The 20,686-nt window shown below is 42.7% G+C and overlaps 1 protein-coding gene across 1 annotated transcript in view; it reads left to right on the top strand.

Moving 5' to 3' along the window:
- Positions 1-20,686, top strand: part of specc1la (sperm antigen with calponin homology and coiled-coil domains 1-like a) — a 34,007-nt gene that overhangs the window by 2,900 nt on the left and 10,421 nt on the right. The window contains 9 exon segments of the mRNA XM_014160418.2: positions 4,459-4,624; positions 4,826-4,964; positions 5,082-6,721; positions 8,435-8,642; positions 13,349-13,422; positions 13,672-13,847; positions 15,765-15,949; positions 16,089-16,210; positions 20,452-20,542. Coding sequence (XP_014015893.1) covers positions 4,475-4,624; positions 4,826-4,964; positions 5,082-6,721; positions 8,435-8,642; positions 13,349-13,422; positions 13,672-13,847; positions 15,765-15,949; positions 16,089-16,210; positions 20,452-20,542 — 2,785 coding nt within the window. The 5' untranslated portion in view covers positions 4,459-4,474.

The raw sequence follows: 20,686 nt of genomic DNA, 5'->3' as shown, positions 1-20,686 counted from the left end.
ACGAGCCTGCTGGTGCCTACCATCGCTCAGTCAGACTGCTCTATCAAATCATTGACTTAATTATAACATAATAACACACAGAAATACGAGCCTTAGGTCATTAATGTGGTCGAATCCGGAAACTATCATCTCGAAAACAAAACGTTATTCCTGTTACATTGCACAACCTTCAGTGTTATGTCATAATTACGTAAAATTCTGGCAAATTAGTTCGCTCGCAACGAGCCAGGCGGCCCAAACTGTTCCATATACCCTGACTGCGTGCAATGAACGCAAAATGACACAATTTCACCTGGTTAATATTGACTGCTAACCTGGATTTCTTTTAGCTAAATATGCAGGTTTAAAAATATATACTTCTATGTATTGATTTTAAGAAAGGCATTGATGTTTATGGTTAGGTACAGTCGTGCAACGATTGTGCTTTTTTCGCAAATGCGCTTTTGTTAAATCATCCCCCCTTTGGTGAAGTCGGCTGTCTTTGTTAGGCAGAAATAGTCTTCACAGTTCGCAACGAGCCAGGCGGCCCAAACTGCTGCATATACCCTGACTCTGTTTGCAAGAGAAGTGACACATTTTCCCTAGTTAAAATAAATTCATGTTAGCAGGCAATATTAACTAAATATGCAGGTTTAAAAATATATACTTGTGTATTGATTTTAAGAAAGGCATTGATGTTTATGGTTGGAGCAACGTGTACCTAAGCGATTATATGCAACGCAGGACAGGCTAGATAAACTAGTAATATCATCAACCATGTGTAGTTAACTAGTGATTATGATTGATTGATTGATTGTTTTTTATAAGATAAGTTTAATGCTAGCTAGCAACTTACCTTAGCTTCTTACTGCATTCGCGTAACCTCGTGGAGTGCAATGTAAAGCAGGTGGTTAGAGCGTTGGACTAGTTAACCGTAAGGTTGCAAGATTGAATCCCTGAGCTGACAAGGTAAAAATCTGTCGTTCTGCCCCTGAACAAGGCAGTTAACCCACCGTTCCTAGGCCGTCATTGAAAATAAGAATGTGTTCTTAACTGACTTGCCTAGTTAAATAAAGGTCTTAATTTTTTATTTTTTTAAATCGGCCAAATCGGCGTCCAAAAATACCGATTTCCGATTGTTATGAAAACGCTAAATCGGCCCTAATTAATCGGCCATTCCGATTAATCGGTCGACCTCTAGTGTTTACATGGTTTTGAGCATATGCCAGTTGATAGAAAGTTCAAAGGCAGTACCGGCACTCTAAAAGTCTGGATATTTTGTCTCAAATTTCGACCAGCCGCACAGACAATCGGCAGAGTAAGTTCACATTTAATTTGACTAAACATTCTGGCTGGTGAAGAAACTTTCCAAGTTTTTGCAGTGCTTTGTTTGACTGTATACCAATAATTGGTATCATAGTTATGACAAGTTGCCTAATAAATCAGACCATCTAGCCACATTATTTATGTTTGTGATTCCCTGGGCCTGAAGCATGTCACTCTTTTTTACACATGCAACTTAGAGGTCTCTCTAAAGCCCATATAGCTACTTTATTTTGAAAATATGAAACACACACTTCTCATTATACAGTAGAAGAATTCAAAGTGAGCAGATATTTCTCCTGACTATTCTTTATTTTCCTGAATAAGATGTACTTTCTGCTCTTCCATGTCCTGTCCAGGGAATGTGACTTATGCAATAGGAATTTGGCTACTCCTCCTTGTCTCTGAATCCTGCCTTTTGGAAAAATGTCCCAAAGTGAAAAATCTTCAGTACTTGGAAATGTTCCTAGAGCTGGAGGTTACCTAAGCACCCGTTTGTGCATGTGTGATTGTGCATAGTCTGATGCTACTTTTTAAAGAAGCCGGAGTTGTTCACCTCACACCGTGATGTCCCCTTAGCTCTGATACAGATTGTCCTAGGCATGTGTTTTGTGTTGTATGCTCTGCATAGCTCAGTGTTTCTACATCCTGGTCCTGGGGACCCAAATGATTGGGAAACACTGGTATATCATAAGGTACATGAAGGATGGCTTGGTTGGATCTGTTAGGAGGACTGGGTCTTCGGCTATGATGTTTTAGACTGAAGAGTTCAGAGGTTACACTGTCTGCTCTGTCTGAAACACACTGGTGCCTACTTGTCCTCGCACACGTTCATCCTTGTAGGATTTTCTCAGACGCCATCACAGGAAGCAGATGGAATGGAAGGGAAAGCACTGAATAAGGAAGAGGAGGGAGAGGCAGTTTGCAGTAGGCCTAACTCACTAAGACTCTTGCTCTCTCTTGCTCCCTTTTTTCCCGCTTTTAATGGTTTTGTTTCATAAGCAACAAGTGGACACTGACTGTGCATAGTTGTCCTCCGGGTCAGCCTTGGATTGAATCCAAGGGTTCCGTGCATCCATTATCCTGACATTGTTGTAATCAAATAGCAGCACTAGCCCAATCATCATGACCAGTGCTGGCTTTAGATCTTGCAGGTCTGTTGCTGAGCGAGAGCTCATCACCCTAGACGCCAACCCTTTACCCACCCATGAATGCATAGCTGGGATTGTCGTGTCCTTTCACTTTCTGTAACCCATTTGCACACAGTGCATTTTACATAAGACCAAGGCCTTTATTTTTTCTTCCAGTATGCTGGGATGCATTACTAATATTTTGACTATAAGAAAGCCTTTGAAGTATTACTGCACACCTGAACCTGATAGTCTATGGAAGGCATTCTGTCATGTTACTCTATGAATAGACTGAAAGTCTAGGCTATACCCGCAGCCTCTCTCACTCAGTCCCATTCATTCATAGCCAAAGAAAAGGGCAGCCTTCCAGGTTGTGTGTTTGGGTGATCTTTGACCCACATCTGAGGTACAGGAAGCTATACCCAGGCTGTGTGTTGAGAGCCCATGTCAGCAGTTGGCGACATATCCTGCACAATCCAAACAGAGGTCAGCTAGGCTGTGAACAGACACACCTGACTGGGGAGTGTAGGCTACAGTAGAACACTCTTCTGTTGCAAGATGTCCCTCTTTCAGTTTTGTTTTACATTAAAGGTGCAACTTTACAGGAATGTTCCAATGCCACGTTTTGCGTTAATATTCCACTGCCAATAAGGGTGTATGTTAGTGTATTGCATTTCATTGTTATTTCAACATTCATTATCTGTTCTGTCTCTTACCCTCTGGCTGTTCAAGAATGTGTACACTACTAGGCATATTTCAATGGGGGTCTGAATACACAAGCACCTTCCAACCACAGGAATCACGGGGCTTCAACACACGCAGCTGAGAGACATTAGGCAGAGTTTACTCCTAACGAGCACAAGCCCTCTGCTGCTCTGCCATAAATGAGAGGCGAGAGAGGACAACTGGGAGCTGTTAAAAAAGCTCTGGAAAGATCTCATAACTCCAGCAGAGTGCAGAAAGACCCAAAAGGACCAGACTGCGTTTTCCCTTTTTGCACCTCTTTTTGACGGATTGTTTAAAGTAGAAAGACAAGTGGAAGGGTTTTGGCTGCATATCTGAATTTATTAATATGCCAAGCAAAAGAGTTCAGAAAATGTTATCACAGGCACTGAATATTCTATTTAGACAGAAATGCTCCCTATATAATTTATATTTAGAAAAGAAACAAGTATAATATTTACTCAACTTTGTCTGCTTACTTGATTAAACAATGATGGCCATCCAGGGAGGGCGTTGGTACATCCACCTGCACCCAGCTTGACGGCAGGCATAAAGTCATCCAGAAAGCCTGTTTGGTTTAATTGTCGCATATGCTGTGCAGGATAGTATGGCCAGCAGGTTGGGTTACAGATCATAGGAATTGCAGGGGAGAACAGCACCACTAATGTCACTCAGCTGAGGGATATTACTGAGATCTGCCCCTCCCTGTCCCGTCTCGTCTCCAGCAGTATAGAATTTAAACTATGCTCACATCTCTGAGAACCGTAGTCTGGCCGAGCCCTTTGGAAAGCCATTACTCTGCAAATTGGTTTATTTTTAGGCTCTCTTGCAATTATGATTTACTCTTGCGATTTATTGCACAATTATTCCTTGTAGACAAAAAAAGTAAAAATGTCTTGTGTTCAACAACTAGAATATTTCTTAACTTCTGGGTATGTAACTTTCAGGACAAAAAAAGACTGCCTCATTTGTCCTATAACGCTGTTTTATAACCTCTGCTGTCATAGATAAAGCCCTAAATACTTTCCCTACCTTGGTCATCATGACAGCAAGGCAAGTTGTCCATGCACCTGGGTGAGACACGTGAACTAATAAACATGGATTGTGTATTAAATCTGTATTAGTGACAGTAGGAACTTCAGGGCAGAGAACAACCCTAGTTGAACCCCAACCAGCCTATGACTGCCATCTGGTAAAGCTGATGACAGTCACACGGGGATGAAGAGAGATGAAGTCAAATGAGCATGTAGTTGAAGTGAGTCCTTCCATTGATATGTTGTCCTTTCTCCCTGTGTGTATCCAGAGTGAGGTGTAAATGTATGGGCATCAGAGAGCCCAGTATGAAGAAGACAGGCAGGCCGGTGGTGAGTAAGGCTCAGAGTGGAGAGAGGGGGAAGACTGAAGGCGCGGCTACAGGAATCACAGGCAAGGCTGCAGCCAAGACCACCACAACGGCACCTCTGTCAAAGGTACACTTCTATACCACTACACGTCTTGTCACTAAGCCAAGTACACTTCTATCAAATTCAAAATGATATACAATGGCCTACTTTGCCAACTCCCATTTGTACATGTTTATCATGGTACCGAACAATCCTATGTTATTATTCAGCCTGCTGGCTGGATTAGTGGGCATTAAAGTCGTTTTTTCCATGTGATTTGTTCTCCAGGTTAAAAGCAATGATGATCTGCTAGCAGCAATGGCAGGGGGCACTCCAGCTATGAACAGCACTGTGACCAAGAACAAGAGGACTGCCTCCACAGGGACCAGCAGTGGTAACCCATACAGTAAACCAAAGACTAGCTCAGGTAAATCTGTTTATATCTTTATATTAGCTGACTAGCCTCCAATGACCTATGCTATTTTCATCGTACTTATTATTACTCTGCATTTCATGCTTGCTGGGTTCTGTCTCTCTTCTTCAGCCAAACGTGTGACGTCCTCCACCTCCAAGGAGCCCAACTCGTCAAGGGACCGTCTGCGGACATCCAGAACATCGGCTAGTAAGAAGCAGTCATCATCGGGGGTGGGGCAGGAGGATGTGGCCCAGGGAAAGCGGTCTCGCACCCAGCAGCTGGCGGAGTCGGAGGGCCGGATGAACAAGTCTAAATCAGACAGCCAGATCAGTGTCAAGGTGGCCCTGGAGGCCAAGGTGAAAGACCTGCTGGGTTTGGCCAAGAGCAAAGACTTGGAGATCCTGCACCTGCGCAGCGAGCTGAGGGACATGAGGGCCCAGCTGGGCCTGGGAGGGGAGGAGGTGCCCCCAGAGGAGGGAGGAGGAGGAGGAGGGGAGGAGGAGAAGCCCCAGGAGAGGGAGGTGTCAGCCATCACAGCAGCGGATGTGGAGTCCACACTGCTTCTCCTACAGGAGCAGAACCATGCCATTCGTGAGGAGCTGAACCTGTTGAAGAGTGAGAACCGCATGCTGAAGGACCGGCTCAATGCGCTGGGCTTCTCCCTGGAGCAGAGGCTGGATGGCTCTGACAAGTTCTTCAGCTACCCCTCCCTGAGCCCAGACCTGGCAGTCAGCAGCGGCCACAGTGATGGCGGGGGCACTGGTACCCTCACCTCCTCTGTGGAAGGCTCTGCCCCGGGCTCCCTGGAGGACCTGCTGACAGCCCAGCAGCACAGTGGTTCAGTGGACAACTTGGACAGTGAGTCCAGCGAGGTCTACCAGGGCGTCACCTCCAGCGATGACGCCCTGGACGCCCCCTCCGGAGCCTCGTCCTCCTCCGAGTCGGAGAGCGTGCCCAGGCGAGAGTGCTCACGCCGGGGCAGCAGCGACAACGCCAGCGAGGTGTCTGTGGCCTGCCTGACGGAGCGCATTCACCAGATGGAGGAGAACCAGCACAGCACGGCCGAAGAGCTGCAAGCCACACTACAGGAGCTGGCTGACCTGCAGCAGATCACCCAGGAGCTGAACGGAGAGAACGAGAGACTAGGGGAAGAGAAGGTAATCCTCATGGACTCCCTGTGCCAGCAGAGCGACAAGCTGGAGCACTACGGCCGGCAGATTGAGTACTTCCGCTCTCTGCTGGACGATCACCACTTGTCCTACGTCCTGGAGGAGGACATCAAGAGTGGCCGCTACATGGAGCTGGAGCAGCGCTACGTGGACCTGGCTGACAACGCCCGCTTCGAGAGGGAGCAGCTGCTGGGAGTGCAGCAGCACCTCAGCAACACGCTGAAGATGGCGGAGCAGGACAACGCTGAGGCCCAGGGGGTAATTGGGGCTCTGAAGGAGAGGAACCACCACATGGAGCACATCATGGAGTCTGAGAGGCAGGACCGGGGGGCCATGGTGGCAGCGCTGGAGGAGTACAAGGCAGCGGTAAGCTGTGACCAGGTAGAGCTGAGCCGCTGCAGGGCCCAGCTGGACCAGGAGAGGCAGAAGGTGGCTGAGCTCTACTCCATCCACAACTCTGGAGACAAAAGTGACATTTGCCAGCTGCTGGAGGGGGTTCGGCTGGACAAGGAGGCGGCGGAGGGCAGGGCTGCCAAACTGCAGGAGGAGCTGAGCCACGCCCGCACTGATGTCACCAGGCTGCAGGACACCCTCAGTAAGGTGAGTCCACCATGCACACACTATCCTACAGTTAGTACATTTGATCCTTGATCCCACCCTTTTGATAGTTTGCCCATTTTCACCATCAAAATTGCGAGACTGCTTCTGTCTCCTGTATTCAACTTGTGAAAAGTTCACGAAGTTTCTCCATACCACCTTAACTTCTTGCATCTAGGCAAGAAGTTAAGCGGAACGCCTAGCCAACAGCCAATGGAACAGCAGGGCGCGAAATTCAAAACATCAAAAATCTAATAATTTTAATTTCTCAAACATATGACTATTTTACACCATTTTAATGAGAAACTTCTCCTGAATCCAACCACGTTGTCCGATTTCAAAAAGGCTTTACAGCGAAAGCAAAACATTAGATTATGTTAGGACACAACCTAAACAAGAAAAGCCACACAGCCATTTTCCTAGCAAGGAGATGTGTCACAAAAACTCCAAATCCAGCTAAAATGAAGCACTAACCTTTGACGATCTTCATCAGATGACACTCCTAGGACATCATGTTACACAATACATGTATGTTTTGTTTGATCAAGTTCATATTTATATCCAAAACAGCATTTTACATTGGCGCGTGATGTTCAGAAAATGATTAGCCTCCAAAACTTCCAGTGAATGACCACAATGTGCACATTCATTTACAGAAATACTCATCATAAACGTTGACAAAATATAACAATTATTTAAAGAATTATAGATATACTACCTCTTAATGCAACCGCTGTGTCAGATTTCAAAATAACTTTACGGAGAAAGCACATTGTTCAATATTCTGAGTACAGAGCTCTGCCATCATCGTCAAAACTCTAAAATACCGTTATAAATATTTTCTTACCTTTGCTGATCTTCGGCGGAATGCACTCGGAAGGACTCCCACTTCCACAAGAATTGTTCATTTGTTTGATAAAGTCCATAATTTATGTCCAAATACCTCCGTTCTGTTGGCGCGTCCAGAACCTATTCCAAAGGCACGAGACGGGGCGCAATCAATAGACGAAAAGCTCAAAAGTTCCATTACCGTTTGTAGAAACATGTCAAACGCTGTTTACAATCAAACCTTAGGGTGTTTTTAACATAAACAATCGATAATATTCCAGCCGGACAATAGCGTATTCATTACAGAAGAAAAATAAAAAATGCTATCCATGCGTGAATGTGCATGAAGTAACTACATGACCTCAGACTGTCCACTGCTTGAACCGGCTGTTATTCGGTCAAAATTCACCATAGAAGACTCAAACAACTTTGTAAAGACTGTTGACATCTAGTGGAAGCCTTAGGAAGTGTAAGTTGACCCCACAGACACTGTAGTTTCAATAGAAAATGGTCTGAAAGACTACAATTCTCAGACTTCCCACTTCCTGGTTGGATTTATCTCAGGTTTTTGCCTGCCATATGAGTTCTGTTATACTCACAGACATCATTCAAACAGTTTTAGAAACTTCAGAGTGTTGTCTACCCAAATCTACTAATAATATGCTAATATTTGACTCTGGGCCCGAGTAGTAGGCCGTTTAATTTGGGTACGTTTTTCATCCGTCCGTGAAAATACTGCCCCCTATAGCGAAGAGGTTAAAAGCTTTCATAGAAATGCATGTGTCTGCTTTATATGCACCCTCACCACTGAAAAGAAGAATGAGCATTCATTTGGGCCATTTAGTTTATGAATGAGATAATGATTGAGTCCCCTGGTGGTTTGTGCAGCTGGATCGGGAGTACCGGGACATCCAGGAGCAGGAGCAGAAGCAAATGGCAGAGCAGAAGCGTGGGCTGGAGAAGCAGCGCGGGGAGCTGCAGGAGAAGGAGACTGAGATCGGGGACATGAAGGAGACCGTCTTTGAGCTGGAGGACGAGGTGGAGCAGCACCGAGCTGTAAAACTCCACGACAACCTCATCATCACAGACCTAGAGAGTGAGTGGGCTATGGCCAAGGGGGAAAACATGTCACAGCATCATAGATCTATTCCAGGGTCAAGTCCAGGATTTTTAGGGCACTTTTTGAGGCACTGTGCTTTTACCGGTAATTCCAACATTGTCCACTAATGTTACTGCAGGCAGGAATCTTAGGAAATGTTTTGTAATTAACATAAGCTGTCTGCCATCAATCAATCTATCCATGTCTGGTTGTGCGTGTGTGTTTGACGGGGAGATCTTAATCGCACAAACCTATTATTTGGCAGGGAATACTATTTGTCGATCAGTGATTCTACAGCTCACTAACTAAATTGGGAAGTTTCACGCTAAAGTTGACATTTATACTTGAGAGAATGTGCTCACCTCCCCGCAAACTTTACGCTTCGATCACACCGACAGCGTCATTGCATTTTGGTTCACCAGAATTACATTCATTTCCAATGAAACGCTGCGTTTGCCTTGCAGCATTGCGTTGCAGAGGCATTGCGTTCGATGTGGTATGGTGCAGACGTTGGATTTATCGACCGTATGTGTCAAACTGTCTGCGTAGACGGCTTGACAGAAATGGTAGCAGAAGGTGAATGTTTAACATTTGTTGCATACATATCTAGATGATGCTGCGTACTGTTTTGCGCAGTGACGCTGTCTGTGTGTTCGAAGTAAGTATTTTATGCAACAACAAAAAAAAACAGGAAAACATTACCAAGAATGCAGTCGTTGGAGTGAAAAAAAAAATATTTTTAGAGTCTAATATAATTAGACAACGGGAATATTTTTCCTATTTATTTTCATAACCGTTTTACAATAAATTCATTTTCTGGACATGATGGGTTCATATTCCCAAGGTAGCCATACAACAAATGACCATGCTCATCTCTCATGGGCCTATTAAATAGATAGACTATATGTATTTCAAGTTTTGCCATCCCATATGCAGCGTGGTTTATAATATAGACCTACAGTTGAATTTAACAGGTGAACGGTTGATATTTTACGTTGAAGTATGCTACTGTAAGTACTGTATTTTTATTTTTTTATGTTTTAGAATTCGCAGGCAATCTATCATATTTAGGCAGGAGGAAAAGTCAATGCAAAAACATTGTTGAATTCAAAAATTCTGCTGACAGGTCCACAACAATTGACCATTTCTTTCTTCTGTAGAAACTGGCAGTCCTTTGCCAGATACAGCATACATTTGTGCAAAATATTAAAATATTCTGCCAACACAGTAAAACTTATATTTTACATAAGCCAGTAGCTTATGTAAAGTATTTAACTGTATGGGCAGGCTACAGTATTGCGTGACATATCCAATTTAATCTCAGACCTATACCAAGGCAGGACATGGAAACCCATAATCAGTGTTGGGGAAGCTACTCTGAAAATATAGTTTACCAAGCTACCATTACTTCACACTTGAGGAAGTTAAGTTAAACTAAAGCTACCCTTAAAAAATATAGTTTACTTAATTAAAGTTACTTAAAAAAGAAATTGTTCACGGCATCAAAACTGCTTTGTGAAAAATTATCATATGTAAATCTGAGATGTCGTAGATGACAAATTGCAAGAACAGATCACTCTGTAGTCAGGTGTTAACAGAATGTGTAATTTATTCTATTAATCGCAAAAACAAGGTTTCAAGTGAGTTAGGCAGTCTGATGCCGAAAAAGAACGAAAATGATTGGCCATTTTACCCATATTTTATTTTTGTTAAAAGAGTAGTGTGTAGTTCCAGGAGTTAGCTACACCACTACATGGCAAAAAGGTTAACACTACCTGATGGGAATTTTGTTCCACTACCACCATGCTACTGCAAAATGTAGTTAAATTACTAGTTGAACTACATGTAGTTTACTACTCTCCAGCACTGCCAATAATCTATTGATAAACTAAATATTCCAATAGTTTTAAATTATACAGCAAATAAAGGGTTTTATTGTCACCATAAAATGTGAATGGAGGCCGTTTTCCAGGTGGAGTTTTAATGCTCGTTCATGGCGCACAGTTTTTTTATGACAGTTCTGATTTGTAACGGGAAACATTCGGATACTATGGCGTGCGCCAAGTTTTTATATCTCTATATTTTTGTACGTGCGCAGACTTTTCAGACATTTTGTGTGAAATTTATGCAATGGTTATAAATGAAGCCCCTGGCTCTACACATAAGACATAACAGTGGAACCCCACAATGCATTTTTCCACCTTTTGGCCAGTGCCACATGGTGGCTGTGTAGAGCTGTGTCAGGCTTCTTGCAGCCAGAGGAAAGTGTGAACAGTATAGTAGGAGTGTTGCCGAGTACTCGGTCAAAACAAGTATTGTAATAGATGTGGAGAATTTTCCGAATACGATTATGACAAGAGTATATCTTTTTTTAATTATCTGTGATCATTTTCAGCCTTCAGCACGCATCTCTCTTTCACTCTAACAGTGTGAAGCATTGTGAGTGCCAAACAACTATTGACTAGTATTTCTGTCTGTAAAGAAACTTGCTTAGTTTTGGTTGAACCTCCTGCAACGATTGGATTTGAACAAGCTGCTCTCCGTCTGCTCTCATTTCATTTGACATTTTACTCATTTAGCAGACGCTGTTATCCAGAGCCACTTGCAGTAGTGAGTGCATTCATTTTCCTACTGGTCCCCCTTGGGAACCGAAAACCCACAACCCTGGCTTTGCGGGACCACATTTCCCCAGGCAGACACGCGCGAATGTTTTCACATAATGTCTGTCGTGATCCAAGCCCATGCTTCTTGAAATTATTATTTATTCTTTCCCAGGCATGTTTACCGATCATAAATAAATAAAAGTACAAATGTAGATAGTTCATTTTGATTGTACAAATGTTGTGGTATAAGTGTTGGGGGAGAAGTTTTGCTCCTCTCAGAAGTGAAACAATATATGGGGCAAGTGAATTAGCCTACCTTCATCTAAATCTGTGTCTGGAATAAATACAGGCAGTAGTAGCCAGCCATGCATTAGGCTATTTATTAGCCTATTTAGTTGATAATTGAATAGGACTAAGTAAGGAACTTTGTTTATTTGTGTGTTCATAAGTCACTCAGTATTCATACCCCTTGATTTATTCCACATTTTGTTGCATTAAAGCCTGAATTCAGAATTAATTCAATAAATGTTTCTCACCCATCTACCCACAATACCCCATAATGACAAAGTGGAAACATGTTTTTAGAAATATTTGCAAATTTATTGAAAATGAAATAGTTTACACAAGAGTCAATACATGTTAGAATCACCTTTGACAGCGATTACAGCTGCAAGTCTTTCTGGGTAAGTCTCTAAGAGGTTTGCACACCTGGATTGTACAATATTTGCATATTATTCTTAAAACATTCATCAAGTTGGTTGATGACCATTTCTAGACAGCCATTTTCAAGTCTTGCCATAGATTTGCAAAACTATTTGAAGTCAAAACTTTAACTAGGCCACTCAGGAACATTCAATGTCATCTTGGTGAGCAACTCGTGTTTTAGGTTATTGTCCTGCTGAATGGTGAATTTGTCTCCCAGTGTCTTTTGGAAAGCAGACTGAATCAGGTTTTCCTCTAGGGTTTAGCGCTATTCCGTTACTTTTTATTCTAAAAAACTCCCAAGCCTTTGCCCAATGACAAGCATACCCATAACATGATGCAGCCACCACCATGCCTGAAAATATGAAGAATGGTACTCAGTGTTCTGTTGGATTTGCCCCAAACATAACACTTTATATTCAGGACATGAAGGTCATGTCTTTGCCAATTTTTATGCAGTTTTACTTTAGTGGCTTATTGCATACAGGATAGGATGCATGTTTTAAATATTTTTATTCTGTACAGGCTTCCTTCTTTTCACTCTGTCATTTAGGTTAGTATTGTGGAGAAACTACAATGTTGTTGATCCATCCTCAGTTTTCTCCTATCACAGCCGTTAAACTATGTAACTGTTTTAAGTCACCATTGGCCTCAGGGTGAAATCCCTGAGCAGTTTCCTTCCTCTTCGGCAACTGAGTTAGGATGGATGCCTGTATCTCTTTTAGTGACTGGGTTTATTGATACACCACCCAAAGTGTAATTAATAACTTCACCATGCTCAAATGGATATTTAATGTCTGCTTTTTTTTTTTTTTTAACCATCTACCAATAGGTGCCCTTCTTTGCGAGGCATTGGAAAACCTCTCTGATCTTTGTGGTTGACTCTGTGTTTGAAATCCATTGTTCAATTGAGGGACCTTACAACTATCTGTATGTGTGGGCTACAGAGATGAGGTAGTCATTCAAAAATCATTTTAAACACTTTCACACAGAGTTCATGCAACTTATTATGTGCCTTGTTAAGTGCATTTTTACTCTTGAATTTATTTAGGCTTGTGAATACTTTTTGAAGACGCTGTATGAACTTGTTATTTAACAGAAAATAACATGTTAACTCTGATACGCTTGGTAGATAAAGTCAATCATGTTTTTTTTGCCTTTTAGACTCCTTGACGTGTAGCTATATTGCTATTGGCGTCAATGGGATTCAAGTTTACTTCATAGACTGAATTACACAATAATTAACCCTAACCTCTAGTTTCATAAGTTGGTGCTGCTAAGGTCAGTGTCTCGATCAGCTCTTGAATTGTTTGAAAGCAGATTCTCTTCCTGCGCTGCGTGTGAATATATCCTGTGGCCCGTTCACATGAACTCAGCCATGTCTGCTTCCTCCCTCAGACTCTGTAAAAAAACTGCAGGACCAGAAGCGTGACATGGAGCGGGAGATTAAGATTCTGCACCGGAGGCTGAGGGTGAGTGGGCCAGTGGATAGGGCCATCTGAGGACCAGAGGTCACTGACACGGTCAAGCACAGAAGCACTATGGTTTGGTTTGGGCCATGTTCATTACAACTGGAATCCACTCGAAAGCAATATGATGATATTTGCTTACACAAATGTTCTCATTAGCTTTATCCCGGCTCAGTGGTCGAAATGATGTTGCTGTGTGTGTGTGTGTGTTTCTGTCTGTGTATGTGCGCGCGTGTGTGTTTGTCTGTTCAGGAAGAGTCGGCAGAGTGGCGTCAGTTCCAGGCTGATCTGCAGACAGCCGTGGTCATTGCTAATGACATCAAGTCGGAAGCACAGGAGGAGATTGGGGATATGCGGCACCGTCTCCGCGAGGCCCAGGAGAAGAACGAGAAGCTGGGCAAGGAGCTGGACGAAGTCAAGAACCGCAAGTAAGAGACACTGAGAAACACGCTGTGCTTGATTCCAAGTGTCATGTGGCCGACGCCAGCTGTCTTGTGATCATATCGGGGAGATTTACAGTACCAGTCAAAAGTTTGGACACACCTACTCATTCCATGGTTTTTATGTATTTTTGCTATTTTCCACATTGTAGAATAATAGTGAAGACATCAAAACTATAAAATAACATGTATGGAATTATGTAGTAACCTCCCAAAAAAGACAGCTTTGCACACGCTTGGCATTCTCTCAACCAGCTTCATGAGGTAGTCACCTGGAATGCATTTCAATTAACAGGTGTGCCTTGTTAATTTGTGGAATTTCTTTCCTTCTTAATGCGTTTGAGCCAATCAGTTGTGTTGTGACAAGGAAGGGGTGGTATACAGAAGATAGCCCTATTTGGTAAAAGACCAAGTCCATATTATGGCAAGAACAGCTCAAATAAGCAAAGAGAAGTGACAGTCTGTCATTTAAGACATGAAGGTCAGTCAATCTGGAAAATGTCAAAACGTTGAATGTTTCTTCAAATGCAGTCGCAAAAACCATCAAGCGCTATAATGAAACTAGCTCGCATGAGGACCGCCACAGGAAAGGAAGACCCAGAGTTACCTCTTCTGCAGAGGATAAGTTCATTAGAGTTCCCTGTGGCTCAGTTGGAAGAGCATGGTGTTTGCAACGCCAGCATGGTGTGTGCAAGGCCAGGGTTGTGGGTTCGATTCCCACGGGGGGCCAGTACAAAAAAACAAACCAAAAAAAACCATGAAATGTATGCATTCACTACTGTAAGTCGCTCTGGATAAGAGTGTCTGCTAAATGACTTAAATGTAAATGTTAACTGCACCTCAGATTGCAGCCCAAATAAATGCTTCACAGAGTTCAAGTAACAGACACATCTCAAAATCAACTGTTCAGAGGAGACTGCGTGAATCAGGCCTTCGTGGTTGAGTTTCTGCAAAGAAACCATTACTAAAGGACCCCAATAAGAAAAAGACAATTGCTTGGACTAAGAAACACGAGTAATGGACATTAGACCGGTGGAAATCTGTCCAAATTTGAGATTTTTGGTTCCGTCCGCCGTGTCTTTGTGAGACGCAGAATAGGTGAGCAGATGACCTCTGCATGTGTGGTTCCCACCGTGAAGCATGGAGGAGGAGGTGTGATGGTGTGGGGGTGCTTTGCTGGTGACACTGTCAGTGATTTTATTAGAATTCAAGGCACACTAAACCAGCTTGCCTTCCACAGCATTCTGCAGCGATACGCCATCCCATCTGGTTTGCGCTTAATGGGACTATCATTTGTTTGTCAACAGGACAATGACCCAAAACACACCTCCAGGCTGTGTAAGGGCTATTTGACCAAGAAGGAGAGTGATGGTGCTGCATCAGATGACCTGGCCTCCATAATCACCCGACCTCAACCCAATTGAGATGGTTTGGGATGAGTTGGACCGCAGAGTGAAGGAAAAGCAGCTAACAAGTGCTCAGCATATGTGGGAACTCCAAGACTGTTGGAAAAGCATTCCTTGTGAAGCTGGTTGAGAGAATGCCAAGAATGTGCAAAGCTGTCATCAAGGCAAAGGGTGGCTTCTTAGAAGAATCTAAAATATATTTTTGATTTGTTGAACACTTTTTTGCTTACTACATGATTCCATATGCGTTATTTCATAGTTGATGTCTTCACTATTATTCTACAATGTAGAAAATAGTAAAAATAAAGAAAAACACTTGAATGAGTAGGTGTGTCCAAACTTTTGACTGGTACTGTATGTGTGCAGGGTTGGGTTAACAGTGATTGCCACATTGATGAAGCTGGATGTGGTGGTCTGTATTTGCATCCACATGAAATGGGTGAGGTGGGACCTGATGTGCCTTGATATGTATTGAGTGTGTTGGTGTTTGTCTCCTTAGGCAGGATGAGGAGAGGGGCAGGGTGTATAACTACATGAATGCAGTGGAGAGGGATCTGGCTGTACTGAGGCAGGGCATGGGCCTGAGCCGTCGCTCCTCTACCTCCTCAGAGCCCTCTCCCACCGTCAAAACCCTCATCAAGAGCTTTGACAATGCCTCCTCACAAGGTACCCCAACCTGCGAGTGTAAGATATGGACCACTTTTTTTGTACTTTTATTCTCATTTCACTTGTATATTCCTAGTAATAAGCATAGCAGTAACACCACTACTAATGCAATGTAGTAGTATTACTGTGGGATGTGACTGATTTCTGTTCACAACAGGCCCAGTCCCCACGGCCGCTGCCCCTGCTCCTCCGACAGCACCTGCTGCCACATTACCACGCACTCCCCTGAGCCCCAGCCCCATGAAGACCCCTCCTGCAGCCGCCATCTCACCCATACAGGTATGCCACCTGGAACCCATTTCAGTGTGTTTGTTTGCATGGCAAGCTCTAAGTGTAGGCATCAGGTCAAGCACACAATAAAAACCTGGCTTACACTAGACCAGTCATTCACACATAGCTGCAGTGGATTCGGAAAGTATTCAGACCCCTTCACTTTTTCCACATTTTGTTACGTTACAGCCTTATTCTAAAATGGATTGAATTGTTTTTTTCCCTCATCAATCTACACACAATACCCCATAATGACAAAGCGAAAACAGTAAAAAAAAAAGTTAAATACCTTATTTACACAAGTATTCAGACCCTTTGCTATGAGACTCGAAATTGAGCTCAGGTGCATCATGTTTCCATTGATCATCCTTCAGATGTTTCTACAACTCGATTGGAAAGGAAATAAACCTGTCTATATAAGGTTCCACAGTTGATAGTGCATGTCAGAGCAAAAACCAAGTCGAAAGGAATTGTCCGTAGAGCTCTGAGACAGGATTGTGTCGAGGAACAGATCTGTGGAAGGGTACCAAAATATGTCTGCAGCATTGAAGGTCCCCAAGAACACAGTGGCCTCTATCATTCTTAAATGGAAGAAGTTTGGAACCACCAAGACTCTTCCTAGAGCTGGCTGCCCGGCCAAACTAAGCAATTGGGGGAGAAGGGCCTTGGTCAGGGAGGTGATCAAGAACCCGATGGTCACTCTGACAGAGGTCCAGAGTTCCTCTGTGGCAATGGGAGAACATTCCAGAAGGACAACCATCTCTGCAGCACTCCACCAATCAGGCCTTTATGGTAGAGTGGCCAGATGGAAGCCACTCCTCAGTAAAAGGCACATGACAGCCCGCTTAGAGTTTGCCAAAAGGCACCTAAAGGACTCTCAGACCATGAGAAACAAGATTCTCTGGTCTGATGAAACCAAGATTGCCTGTATGCCAAGCGTCATGTCTGGAGGAAACCTGGCACCATCCCTACGGTGAAGCATGGTGGTGGCAGCATCAAGCTGTGGGGATGTTTTTCAGCAGCAGGGACTGGAAGACTAGTCAGGATTGAGGAAAAGATGGAGCAAAGTACAGAGAGATCCTTGATGAAAACCTGCTCAGGACCTCAGACTGAGGGGAAGGTTCACCTTCCAACAGGACAACGACCCTAAGCACACACCAAGACAATGCAGGAGTGGCTTTGGGACAAGTCTCTGAATGTTCTTGAGTGGCCCGGACTTGATCCCGATTGAACATCTCTGGAGAGACCTGAAAATAGCTGTGCAGCGACGCTCCCTATCCAACCTGACCGAGTTTGGGAGGATCTGCAGAGAAGAATGGGAGAAACTCTCCAAATACAGTGTGCCAAGATTGTAGTGTTATACCCAAGAAGACTTGAGGCTGTAATCGCTGCTTATGTAAATGTGATATTTCAGTTTTTTGTTTTTAAGAAATTTGCAAAAATGTATAAAAACCTGTTTTTGCTTTGTCATTATGGGGTATTTTGTGTAGATTTATGAGGGGGAAAAAACAAGAATTGAATCCATTTTAGAATAAGGCTGTAACGTAACAAAATGTGGAAAAGGTCAAGGGGTCTGAATACTTTCCAAACGGCCTGTATTTATCAAGGTCTAGATCAAATGGTGTGTTTTAGAACCGCCAGATCAGTATGGCAAGGAATTGTTGTCTGTGCTGACTAGGTCAGGGAGCGGTGCACTAGTTAAAGAGTTATTGTGACCATCGGGTTAAGAGTTGTCCTATATTCACAGTGTTTATAGACCTCCAATACTCCACAGATATCACTTCCTCCTCTTCCTCTGGCACTTTGTCACAGTTGACAGTCCCTGGGCTTGCCTCATACACAGACCATGAGAGATTGAGTATTTTGAGAATATGTCCCATAGCTCTAATTCCGTTACCTCACTTTCCCTTAATTTACATTTTGGTAATTTAGCAGACGCTCTTATCCATAGTGACTCAGTCAGTGCATCCAAATCATCCATATGACCCAAAGATTCTTTCTCTTGTTTTAAACTCTCACACATTTTTTCAAACATGTCAGCTGTTTGCCTCTAACGCATTTTTCATGAATCTGCAATGTAGTGTTGTCACGATAACAGAATCTTGACTTAGATACCGATGCCAGGTTTAGTATCACGATTCTCGATACCAAAACGATACCAGGGGGGGAAAAATAAATCGTATTAGCCAATGTCGTAGAGTGGCACTTGATCCAGACAGATCTTTTGAGTTAAATATCATTACATTTGAAATGTTTGATTTAAAAAAAAAAAACTGTTTATGTAAGCATTTATGAATCAATTATATCATCATACAATCCATTTGACTTCGTTTTTTTATCAATCTAACTACATAACAACATAATGGTAATGATTTATTTGAATGCTACGTCTCTAGTCTATTGATAATCTGAGTAAATCAAGATGTAGCCTCGACCTATTTACTATACAGGTGAATGCATATTCAATAGGACTGTGTACATGCACTGAGTTATTGATCTTATTTTGGCTGATTTCATGGGGCTACAGATGAAAAACAATCTGTTTCCCTTCCATTTGGGACTTATTTTATTGTACTGATCAACAACATTTGCATAGAAGAAGCAATATCTTCTTATGTAAGTGTGCGCTGTCTCTTTAAGACCCATGACGTAAGCATTCCACTGTTAGTCTACACTTGTTGTTTACAAAGCATATGACAAATAAAATGTGATTTGATTCACACACACAGTCAGTTCGAGGCTCGAGAAAAGATGATCTTGGCCGAATCCCAATTGGACCCCTAAGCCCTACACCCTATGTACTTGTGGAGATCTGAAAAGATTTGACAGGTGTAAGCAATATGGTAATAGTTCCACCTTGCCCTGTAATAGGCTAGGTGGAAATGTCACTATATTGCTTATACCAATCTAATCCTCTCAGATCTCCACGAGTGAATAGGGTGTTCGATTTGGGGGTCCATTTGGGATTGGGCGTGGTAGATTAAGTGAATTAATAACGTTTTTGGTGACAATCAGCTTTAAAATCAGCAATATTTTTCCTTATGGTGTTGCATATCATCATATTAGTAATAGTGTAGTGAATTGATGTTAGCTTCAGCTGAAAGCTAGTAAGGAAAGTTAGCCTACAAAGCTGAGAAAGATCATTTGAAAAAGACAATTTCACTAAATGTATTCATTGGTTTCTTTTCATTTTGATAAGGGATGAAAATGCAATGAGTTGAAGGTTATTTGTTGATGTAAAAAGTTGTCATTAGATTTGGGTTGGGGTGGGGTTGTGAGAAATCTTGAGGAAACAATGGGGTCCCCAGAAATTCTGGTGAAAAAAATGGGGTCACTGCTGAAAACGTTTGAATACAGTATAAGGACAAGTTCAGTCAATAGATGTAATAATGTTGACAGAGGGGCAAAATCTGAGCATTGGATATTTTAAATACATTATTTAAGCAGAGTATCAGATCTTCTCATATGAAAGGGTCAAAGTTCAGGGAGAGATTGGTTTTTCTGTTTCCTAGACAGGTTTCAAGTCTTCTGTCCTGCTTTTTGTCATCTATCATTGACCTCCTCTGCAGTCACAAGATTATTGCCAATGCCTGGCTGCTGGTGCTGCAGTCAGAATGGCCTCCTCGAGCTGGGCATTTTTCCAGAAATTGCACATAGTAGACTACTTCTATTGGAATTGTGAAGACATTTTCGGGAGGTTTTTGGATTACAAAAGGGGTTTACGTGGTGGGCGTGGCAGGGGGCGTGGCAGGGGGCGTGGTCGGCTCATCAGAGCGGCTAGTGTTTTCCTGCAATGCTACAATATTTCTCCATGGAGCTGAGAGAAAATGCTACAGCTTTAAACCTATTTTCCTGCGATTCTACATATTCTGCCATTGAGCTGAAATAACATTTTGTTTTTAAAGCTATTTTGCTAAAATTCTATGCATTTTGCCATGGAAATGCTGTGTTCTTTTACAACAACAAAAAATAACAAAATGAATACTCAATTCTCCCTGTGTCTGGCTTTTATGTAATATTTTTCTCAACGATTATATTTTTAAATATATAGGCTCATTATCTTTTCTATATACTTTATCTGCTTTCTAGCCCTTTATTATTTGTATTATATATTTTTTTTTACACTATTTGACTTAGGCAACCTGAAGAAACGCTTAGACTGACCACCCAAGGATTACAATGGCAGAAAAATCCCTGATTTTATATGTATGTGAGCGAGTTTTAATCCAATGATTGTTGGTCTATTTCAGAGACACTCCATAACTGGGTCCACCTCTGCACCCAAAGCCCTCTCCTCTCTGAGTGACAAAAGACCCAGCTACGCAGACATCAGCATGCCAGGTGAGTCGGCAGAAACACCAACACTGACAGCAGAGCTCCATATCTGGATCTCATTAGGTCCCTCATGAATAAAATGAGAGATGAGTACTCCGTCACAGTCACTCATAAAGGAGGAAAATGGCTGCAGATATAATACAATTTCAT

The sequence above is a fragment of the Salmo salar genome, chromosome ssa20 (assembly GCF_905237065.1).
Source record: "Salmo salar chromosome ssa20, Ssal_v3.1, whole genome shotgun sequence".
Taxonomy (NCBI): domain Eukaryota; kingdom Metazoa; phylum Chordata; class Actinopteri; order Salmoniformes; family Salmonidae; genus Salmo; species Salmo salar.
The sequence above is the reverse complement of the archived record's forward strand: the minus strand, read 5'-3'. Positions and strand labels throughout refer to the sequence as shown.